Here is a 10,882-nt window from a genome sequence, read left to right as displayed (position 1 = left end):
CAAATAAATGCTTCAGAGTTCAAGTAACAGACATCTCAACATCAACTGTTCAGAGGAGACTGCGTGAATCAGACCTTCATTGTTGAATTGCTGCATAGAAACCACTACTAAAGGACACCAATAAGAAGAAGAGACTTGCGTGGGCCAAGAAACATGAGCAATGGACATTAGACCGAAGGAAATCTGTCCTTTGTTCTAAATTTGAGATTTTTGGTTCCTTCAAGACTGTTGGAAAAGCATTCCTCATGAAGCTGGTTGAGAGAATGCCAAGAATGTGCAAAGCTATCATCAAGGCAAAGGGTGGCTACTTTCAAGAATATAAAATCCAAAATATATTTTGAATCGTTTAACACTTTTTTGGTTACTACATGATTCCATATGTGTTATTTCATAGTTTTGATGTCTTCACTATTAATCTACTATGTAGAAAATAGTAAAAATAAAGAAAAACCCTTTAATGAGCATGTGTCCAATCTTTTGACTGGTACTGTATATACATTAATATTATGTACTGACATAATTCAAAGATACAGTACTCACATATGAACAGCACATAGCGCCATCAATACAAAACTCATCCTGTACATCACATCAATGTAAAAATCTATAGGGTAATTGGCAGTAAACTTGTGATCATGCAACTGATATACATTATGTACAAAAAATCCATAGAATGAGAAAAACATTAGCATGAATACTATGGTTCTCTTCCTATATTCTACAGCTGCCCTTAGCAGTCTGAAATGAATGTAAATTGATTGGTGCACCTCATCACAGAAATATCAAAGAAATGCTTCACATTTTATGACCAGGAAAAAAGCTCAATGGATTCATCTGGGACTGTAAAATACTAACATTTATCATATACTTTCAAACTACACAGACCATCCATTATTAATAGCTCAACCAATCTGAAGGGCAGACCAATTTGTTCTGAACTTGCCCTAAATTTGGAAAGAGGGAGTGGAAGAATAGCCTACATAGATCAATAGGGTCCACTCTGCTCTGTCCCTGTAAAATATATGCTCAATAATGGTAAGTGTTCTAGAAAACATGACAAATACAGTAATGATACATATTCCTTATTATCTAGGCAAAATTCATGTAGTCCCAGCCACTTTGAGATCAGCATCAACAATCACCCCTTAAAACAAGACCCAAACACCTTAATTTCCACCATCAAGACCACATGGCAGTAAAACTAACCATTCATTCTTAACACCTTGCCATGCACTTCCAAGATTACGTTAAGTTAAGGACTATGTGTCTGATTTGGTTATATTTGTCATTGCACTGTTGAGGAAGCTTGCAAGTAAGCATTGCATTGCACGGTTTACATTGTATCCTGTGTATATCACAAATAAACATTGATTTGATTACTGTTACCTTTGGCTGGACTTGCCTAACCTACAACATTGTCATAGTTGCAAAACCATTTCCCTTCCAGTCCCATGGGGACTTGGTCAAGGCCTGTTAAGGTGCTTTAGGGAAGCCAAAAAGAATGTGGGTAATTAAATCAGTGCTGTGTTACAACGTGCAACAGTTTTGTCCTTCATGGATACTGGCCTCTCTCTCTCGGTCTGTCTCTTTTCACACAGCACTAAAGCCCAGTCTGGTCTGGTCTGTGTAAGCAGGTGTGGCCCAATGTTATCAACCTCTATTGATCTGTAGAGCTGGAGCCAGGTTGGCCCTGGGAGACGGTGTCCATGTGTCCGTGCCTAAGGGCATCCAGGCCCGAGGCTCCGGGGAAAAGCCCGATGGTGAAGCCCGCAGCGGGGAGAGAGAGCCTTTAGGCAGTGCCGGCAGCCGACCAGCACCCCCACTGGAGAGAGAAATGCCTCAGGGCCGATGGAATCTGCCAAGGCACAGGGAAACAGACACTGTTGGATCAGAACTGAAGTCTGCACCTTATAGCACACTGTTACTAGGCCTAAATCAAACAGCAGTTTATTATCTTGTATCACTCATAATGAAGTGTAATGGCTGGGGATCAATAACGTTCAAGTTGTTACCTGGTAAATTGTTTGCTCTCTTCATGAACTTCCATCTCTTTGCTTTTGAACTCATTCAGTTCTTTACGGATAGCAGCCTGAGGGAATATAAACATTCAGTTCTTTACGGATAACCGCCTGGGGGAATATAAACATTCAGTTCTTTACGGATAACCGCCTGGGGGAATATAAACATTCAGTTCTTTACGGATAACCGCCTGGGGGAATATTCAGTTCTTTACGGATAGCAGCCTGAGGGAATATAAACATTCAGTTCTTTACGGATAGCAGCCTGGGGGAATATAAACATTCAGTTCTTTACGGATAACCGCCTGGGGGAATATAAACATTCAGTTCTTTACGGATAACCGCCTGGGGGAATATTCAGTTCTTTACGGATAGCAGCCTGAGGGAATATAAACATTCAGTTCTTTACGGATAGCAGCCTGGGGGAATATAAACATTCAGTTCTTTATGGATAGCAGCCTGAGGGAATATAAACATTCAGTTCTTTACGGATAGCAGCCTGAGGGAATATAAACATTCAGTTCTTTACGGATAGCAGCCTGGGGGAATATAAACATTCAGTTCTTTATGGATAGCAGCCTGAGGGAATATAAACATTCAGTTTTTACGGATAGCAGCCTGAGGGAATCTAAACATTCAGTTCTTTACGGATAGCAGCCTGAGGGAATATAAACATTCAGTTCTTTACGGATAGCAGCCTGAGGGAATATAAACATTCAGTTCTTTACGGATAGCAGCCTGAGGAAATATAAACATTCAGTTCTTTATGGATAGCAGCCTGAGGGAATATAAACATTCAGTTCTTTACGGATAGCAGCCTGAGGGAATATAAACATTCAGTTCTTTACGGATAGCAGCCTGAGGGAATCTAAACATTCAGTTCTTTACGGATAGCAGCCTGAGGGAATATAAACATTCAGTTCTTTACGGATAGCAGCCTGAGGGAATATAAACATTCAGTTCTTTACGGATAGCAGCCTGAGGGAATATAAACATTCAGTTCTTTACGGATAGCAGCCTGAGGGAATATAAACATTCAGTTCTTTACGGATAGCAGCCTGAGGGAATATAAACATTCAGTTCTTTACGGATAGCAGCCTGAGGGATTCATAGATTAATTGTCAAATATATGAATTAATTGTCAAACTATCAGACCGTCAATAGCTTCAGACAGGCAACACATTTAATATAACTGAAGATTAAATGGTAGATAACTCATTATATGTGAATAATGTATTTACAGCATTGTTCAGGTAGCTGGAATACATGAGGAAGAAAATGCTAACAATTTTTTTTTAAATTATGCCTTTTTATAACCTCTCTTATTCCAAGTATTTAATGGCATTATGAATGTCATGTGTTTTAGTCGCTTTAGCAATAACATTATACGGTAGGAGTCTGGAACCCACTTTGTCAGCTGGAGTGAGCCTGGTCCAGGGTTTGTCTGCGCGGCGGTCATAGTCCTTAGCATCTGTGCACTCCACGTACTCATTGAAGCGCAGAATCCGCCGAGCCACCAGCTCTGCTACTGTCGGCCTCACACTCAGCTATACAAACACACACGAAATATACAGAGTGGACAAAACATTAGGAACAACTGCTCTTTCCATGACATAGACTAACCAGGTGAATCCAGGTGAAAGATATGATCCCTTATTGAGGTCACTTGTTAAATCCACTTCAGTGAGTGTGGCTGAAGGGGAGGAGACAGGTTAAGGAAGGACTAAGCCTTGAGACAATTGAGACATGGATTGTGTGTGTGTGCCATTAAGAGGGTGAAAGACCAAGACAAAAGATTTAAGTGCCTTTGAATGGGATATGGTAGTAGGTGCCATGTGCATCAGTATGTGTCAAGAACTGCAACGTTGCTTGGTGTGTATCAAGAATGGTCCACCACCCAAAGGACATACAGCCAACTTGACATACAGCCAACTTAACACAACTGTGGGAAGCATTGGAGTCAACATGGGCCAGCATCCCTGGGGAACGCTTTCGACACCTTGTAGAGTCCATGCCCTGACGAGTTGAGGCTGTTTTGAGGGGATGTTCCTAATGTTTGGTATACTCAGTGTAAGTAGCCAGTGATTGACAACTGTAAAGTGTGACTTCTAGACAAGACAGCTGCGGCACGGGAGATGGATGGAGAGTTGTCGGAAGAGTTTAAGTCCTTCCACAATGCCATACAGGGGCATTGTGTTGAAACTACACTCCAGTTCTCTTTATTATATCTAAGGTCAAGCAGTGTTGGCCTAACCCTGGAAAATTCCCTCTTCCCCCAGCCACCACAGGGGCGAGCAATCTGAGGAATTTCAAGCAGCCTGATACTACACTGAGGCATGCTTCCCACACAGAGCTGGAATGCCCTACAGTATGCACTGTGGCATGCTTCTCACACAGAGCTGGAATGCCCTACAGTATGCACTGTGGCATGCTTCTCACACAGAGCTGGTATGCCCTACAGTATGCACTGTGGCATGCTTCTCACACAGAGCTGGTATGCCCTACAGTATGCACTGTGGCATGCTTCTCACACAGAGCTGGAATGCCCTACAGTATGCACTGTGGCATGCTTCTCACACAGAGCTGGTATGCCCTACAGTATGCACTGTGGCATGCTTCTCACACAGAGCTGGTATGCCCTACAGTATGCACTGTGGCATGCTTCTCACACAGAGCTGGTATGCCCTACAGTATGCACTGTGGCATGCTTCTCACACAGAGCTGGTATGCCCTACAGTATGCACTGTGGCATGCTTCTCACACAGAGCTGGTATGCCCTACAGTATGCACTGTGGCATGCTTCTCACACAGAGCTGGAATGCCCTACAGTATGCACTGTGGCATGCTTCTCACACAGAGCTGGTATGCCCTACAGTATGCACTGTGGCATGCTTCTCACACAGAGCTGGAATGCCCTACAGTATGCACTGTGGCATGCTTCTCACACAGAGCTGGTATGCCCTACAGTATGCACTGTGGCATGCTTCTCACACAGAGCTGGAATGCCCTACAGTATGCACTGTGGCATGCTTCTCACACAGAGCTGGTATGCCCTACAGTATGCACTGTGGCATGCTTCTCACACAGAGCTGGAATGCCCTACAGTATGCACTGTGGCATGCTTCTCACACAGAGCTGGAATGCCCTACAGTATGCACTGTGGCATGCTTCTCACACAGAGCTGGTATGCCCTACAGTATGCACTGTGGCAACTGAGTCATACAGTTGCTGCATTTTGGCTTGTCAAAAAACTCTAAAATGATGAGTTTGTTATTTTCTATTATACTTTTTTAAAACAATGGAATAAACACAATCATCTTCCTCCACCTTCAATGTGGGTTCTGAATGTGACAATGTGTGCACCCCCTCACATTGTATAACCCTAAATGAGTTTGACATTTGTTTGGTAATTCATAAATTCATAAACTGTTTGGTAATTCAGTCAATGAGATTGAAATTTTATTGGTAATTCAGAACCTAAGACATTATCTGGTAATTCAGTGAATATGAGTTTGAATGTGTTTGGTTCCAGTTAATTCAGTTCCGGCTATGTCCACCAGATGGATCTGTGTACCACAAATATCAACACAAGTCATCAGCCATAAACTCAATGAGATGCAGACGTTCAGCAGGCTTACCTAAACATAGTATAAATGACAGTACCTTTCGGGAGAGTCTCCTTTTAATCTCTTGTATGGCTTCATGTTGATCAGCTTCATTTGTCTCTGCAGTGAAATTAAAAAGAAGTAAGTAGGCTGGGGTGGTACTTCACTGCCCAATATAGCGATTATTAATTAAGCAATGTGGTCTACAAATGGATGGAAAAGATAGATCTGGAAATTATACGGTGCTTATCTTTCCAATTGATGTTGGAGTGTGCCTTATGGCTACATCTACAAAACTGATGTCCTGGAATATGGAATTATCTCAACAGAAGTCTGCTTTTGAGGTCTGAAAACATCTGACAAACTTTGATTTTAGAGTTGTATTTTGTTAACCATACATAGTCAACCCTTTAAACCCGAGCCCAGCATAGACAATTGTTCTATTCTTCAACAGGTAGTTGTTGAGATTCTAACAGATGTGCATAGCGTCCCTGCGAGGATGTGCATAGCGTCCCTGAGAGGCTGTGCATAGCGTCCCTGCAAGGCTGTGCATAGCGTCCCTGCGAGGCTGTGCATAGCGTCCCTGGGAGGCTGTGCATAGCGTCCCTGCGAGGCTGTGCATAGCGTCCCTGAGAGGCTGTGCATAGCGTCCCTGAGAGGCTGTGCATAGCGTCCCTGAGAGGCTGTGCATAGCGTCCCTGAGAGGCTGTGCATAGCGTCCCTGAGAGGCTGTGCATAGCGTCCCTGAGAGGCTGTGCATAGCGTCCCTGAGAGGCTGTGCATAGCGTCCCTGAGAGGCTGTGCATAGCGTCCCTGAGAGGCTGTGCATAGCGTCCCTGAGAGGCTGTGCATAGCGTCCCTGAGAGGCTGTGCATAGCGTCCCTGAGAGGCTGTGCATAGCGTCTCTGAGAGCCTTGATGACAGCTTTGCACACTCTTGGCATTCTCTCAACCAGCTTGGGGCCAGTGTGGTCCTGTCTATCTGTGGTATGACTGGGGCCAGTGTGGTCCTGTCTGTCCGTGGTCTGACTGGGGTCAGTGTGGTCCTGTCTGTCCGTGGTCTGACTGGGGCCAGTGTGGTCCTGTCTGTCTGTGGTCTGACTGGGGCCAGTGTGGTCCTGTCTGTCTGTGGTCTGACTGGGGCCAGTGTGGTCCCGTCTGTCTGTGGTCTGACTGGGGCCAGTGTGGTCCTGTCTGTCTGTGGTCTGACTGGGGCCAGTGTGGTCCTGTCTGTCTGTGGTCTGACTGGGGCCAGCGTGGTCCTGTCTGTCTGTAGTCTGACTGGGGCCAGTGTGGTCCTGTCTGTCTGTGGTCTGACTGGGGCCAGTGTGGTCCTGTCTGTCTGTGGTCTGACTGGGGCCAGTGTGGTCCTGTCTGTCTGTGGTCTGACTGGGTCCAGTGTGGTGCAGTCTGTGGTGCTGTCTGTCTGTGATCACTCACGTTTCAGAATGTTCCTCTGCTCCAGTTCCTCAGTACTGGGCCTCTGACTAAGTTGTCTGTGAGGGACAGAGAGGGAGAAGGAAGTGAGACAACACCACTGTGATTTGTTCCCCAAAAGCTTTGTAGCACTAGGATCATTTTAAGTCCCTTGGATGAAAGATGATTTTAGTGCTACCAAATCTTCAGGAATCTCACACCAGAACGAACAGTTATTTCATATTAGATATAATCTTGATGACAAACAAATACTGTAGGTTTTGGAGACTTGGCTCCAACACATCTCATTATTCTATCCAGAACTTTAATAGCACAGGGTAATGTTATCAACCCCCCACTGATGAGTGGAAACTTAGAAGAAGCCTCGGGTTATACCCACAGCAAGTCATGCCGGGTCTTCTGGAGTGGTGGATCCCAAAGCTAGAGACACCTACTGCTGCTTCAGACAGTGGTGTGTGTCAGTGTTTCCTCTGGAAACATGTGTAGCAGTGGGGAAAAGGAGTGAGGGGAAAAGGTTGCGGAGGGGGGTTGAAGAGGGTGGGTCCCTCCTATAATTTGTATGTTGAAGGACTGAGGAGCTCAGTTCTGGTGACTTTTTAAAAGGATGAATTTAAAAAATTATGCTGACACCATCTAAAATAGAATTTCCACCTCCAGAAATTAGCCCAATAACACATTAGTAAAATTATTTTAATATATTGGGCCATGTACAGTATATATCCTATGCATGGTCCATATTATCAGCTATGCTATTAGCAATAAACATTATCACCTTATTCCCAACTGAAGCTGCCAAACGCAAATAAATAGGCTGAAGCATGGGTTTGCCTATCTGCATTTACCCTATTGGGCTAATCATTAGCCAGATCTCAAATGTGATCTTTTAACTAGTTATTATCATATTGATTCATTTTATGTCCCAAAAAACGTGCATAAACTCTGAATATGATTTAGGTCTACCTGTTAGGGTAATCTAGGGTAACTTGCCACCTGGAGTAAAAAGCCTGTACTTCTCACAGAAACCACTTCATGTCACAATTCTTCCCCCAACACTTTCCCTGTTTCCACTACTCTTGCTCAACAAAAAATATTATCTCTCATCACAATTTTTTTATGTCATTCCAAATAAATTATTTTGAGGTAGAGAGGCCTACAACTAACCAGTGTTACATTCAGCCCCACTCTCCCCTATGCACACTGCGAATTGTGGAGTGGTAATGTGTAACCATGCGTCTGTTAAAAACCCCAGGTTTAAAATGGCGTATTTCACGCATATTTATGAGTTGAGAAATAAATAAAGTAGGAATGAAAAGCTGAGATTCCCAAACAAAAGCCATTAAAACTGTTGTTTTCACGATTGCAAGAATTGTTGTGCATTGACTACTTGTCAGAATGCATGTTTCCATCCCTGTGGCACTTATAACATGAATGAGCCATGAGAGGAATATTTATTTATCCGACTTGTTAAAAAGATTTATCTAGCCGACTAGTTAAATAGATCAACTATTCTACTATGGGGTTGTTAGATTTTTCTATTAATTGTTTGTTTTGTTTTCACAGGAATTCATGTTCCATTGTTGCGTGGCGGCAATGATTTTGCCGTTGCGCAGCACCACAGGAAAATGAGTGCAGCGGAAACCCCGGTGTGTGTGTGTCTGTGTGTGTCTGTGTGTGTATGTGTGTGTCTGTGTGTGTCTGTGTGTGTCTGTGTGTGTCTGTGTGTGTATATGTGTGCATGACTCCAGGGGTGTACTCTGTACCTCACTAGCTTGGAGTGAATCTGCTGGCGGAGTTCCTGCCTCTCGGTCTCAGAGGTACGAGGCAGGATGTTCTTCTCCTCCAGCTCTCTCTTGCTGGGCCGGTTGCCAAGTCTGATGGCCAGGGTGTCCCTGCGGCGGATCTTACTGGCTAGAGAGCCTACAAAACCAATAATAGTCATGTAAATCCAGCTAGCCCCCCAGTTTTATACTGTAGGAAAGTGTTCTGTGCAGTACATATACTAGTACATATAAAACCTCCCAGAAAGAAACACAAGAAGTGACATTGTTTTCAACTGTGTTTTGGTTGTTCCTTGTCCTTGTTTCTAGTCTTGTGTCTAGTCCTTGTTTCTAGTCTTGTTTCTAGTCTTGTTTCTAGTCCTTGTGTCTAGTCCTTGTTTCTAGTCCTTGTTTCTAGTCTTGTTTCTAGTCTTGTTTCTAGTCCTTGTGTCTAGTCCTTGTGTCTAGTCTTGTTTCTAGTCTTGTGTCTAGTCCTTGTTTCTAGTCTTGTTTCTAGTCTTGTTTCTAGTCTTGTTTCTAGTCTTGTTTCATGGGTGTTTTCCGTATTTCTATCACGGTAAAAGTGAAATCTAAGCAAGCCTAAATATCTTATAGAGGGATAATTCACTTAAAATATGTTTTTTTTTTTTTGTTTTACCAAGCAAAATTATCTCACATCATTGGCAGATAATTTTTTGTTGTTAATTAGAAATAAGCTAAATTAAGATATGTTTCAAGATATTTTACCTTAAGACAATTAAAATATCTTGGTTAATAAAATCAAATCAGCAAAAAGATCTGCCGTAAGATCATTTAGCTTGGTAAGAAAAGAACAACACTTATTTTAAGTGAATTATCCATCAATATAAGATATTTAGGCTTGCTTAGATTTCACTTTTTGCAGTGAGTGCACTAGTGGCTATGGATGAATTTGTTGCAAAGGCTGGACAGCATACATGAAGACTGACTGACTAAAGGCTAGAACACAATTAGCTGTAAGCTTCTATATCTGTGACGGATTCCTTACTTGTGGTATACTCGTCCTCCTCATCCTCGTCCTCTTCTTCGTCTCGGTAGAGGATGGGCCCATCTGAGTCAGAGTCGCTGACTATGGAGTGGTAGTCAGACTCCGTAGTACTGTCTGGGATGACTGTAACCTCTGGGCTCTCCAGGTTAACACTGTGGAGCTTCTCACCAATCCCATTGGTAGGCCTGGAATCATATCATCAAAACTGATAAAGCGTTTTTACTTGATTGATTCTTGTCTATTGATTGATTTATCATGTCCATTGTTGTCCTCGTTGCATAATGGAAAATGGCGATTAAAAAATGTAGATTAAGGGTGTATAGACCAAAACGCTGGTGAAAACAGGCCTTTTCTTTCCCAAAAGGTTTTTCCTCATGAACCTGGCATCATGCAAGGTAAACTATCCTATATCCAATGGTTGAAGGCATACTTCACAGACAGGGTTCTGTGACTTACAACAGGGGTTCCCAAACTTTTCACTCAAGCCCCCCTTCCAGCATTGGGGAACATCCCACGCATGACCAAGTGCAATACCCCTGGCAAATGATCCAGCTTCTCTGGGAGAATAAGTGTATATCAGTAAATTATACAGTACAATATTCCACACAGAATAGTTTTTTACACTGCTGTGCTGTCTTCTGAATCTGCAGTACTGTCTCGACTCCCAATGCTGCTGACCATTTACACGTGCAGTAAGACTTACATCATCCCTTCGATGGAGTTTTGTACAGCATACTGTATTATTATGTAATCGTGATTGCAGTAAAGAGCTTTCCTACCAATACCACCTGATTTCATTCCAAAGTTTCGTAAGAGCAAACATGATGTAAGACACCCTTATATTTTCTTCAGCTACTACCAGCCTGGGTCAAATATATAACTCAACTACTTTCAAATACTTGAAATGCACTTGATTTAATTGGCCTGGTTTGATAGAACAAATGGAATGATCCCAAAAGTGCAGAATTCAAGCTACATAAAATGTACCTCAAATATCTCAAATACTTTGAAATATGTCTGTGTTTGACCCAGGTCTGCT

General features: G+C 42.9%; 1 protein-coding gene across 4 annotated transcripts in view; it reads right to left on the bottom strand.

Annotated features, from left to right (window-relative positions):
- Window positions 1-396: 396 nt before the first annotated feature.
- Window positions 397-10,882, bottom strand: part of LOC110503037 (phosphatase and actin regulator 2) — a 76,693-nt gene continuing 66,207 nt past the window's right edge. For 3 of the 4 annotated variants that reach the window (XM_036960796.1, XM_036960799.1, XM_036960798.1), the window contains exons 6-12: window positions 9,844-10,028; window positions 8,820-8,976; window positions 7,063-7,118; window positions 5,682-5,743; window positions 3,428-3,565; window positions 2,013-2,089; window positions 397-1,855 (exon numbers count right to left, since the gene is read on the bottom strand). In XM_036960796.1, the coding sequence (XP_036816691.1) occupies window positions 1,840-1,855; window positions 2,013-2,089; window positions 3,428-3,565; window positions 5,682-5,743; window positions 7,063-7,118; window positions 8,820-8,976; window positions 9,844-10,028 (691 nt within the window). In that variant the 3' untranslated portion in view covers window positions 397-1,839. Of the gene's footprint in view, window positions 1,856-2,012; window positions 2,090-2,138; window positions 3,117-3,427; window positions 3,566-5,681; window positions 5,744-7,062; window positions 7,119-8,819; window positions 8,977-9,843; window positions 10,029-10,882 lie in introns of those variants that run through there. The other variant, XM_036960797.1, reaches the window with a different exon arrangement.

The sequence above is a fragment of the Oncorhynchus mykiss genome, chromosome 23 (assembly GCF_013265735.2).
Source record: "Oncorhynchus mykiss isolate Arlee chromosome 23, USDA_OmykA_1.1, whole genome shotgun sequence".
NCBI lineage: Eukaryota > Metazoa > Chordata > Actinopteri > Salmoniformes > Salmonidae > Oncorhynchus > Oncorhynchus mykiss.
This window is presented reverse-complemented; position numbering and strand designations above follow the sequence as displayed.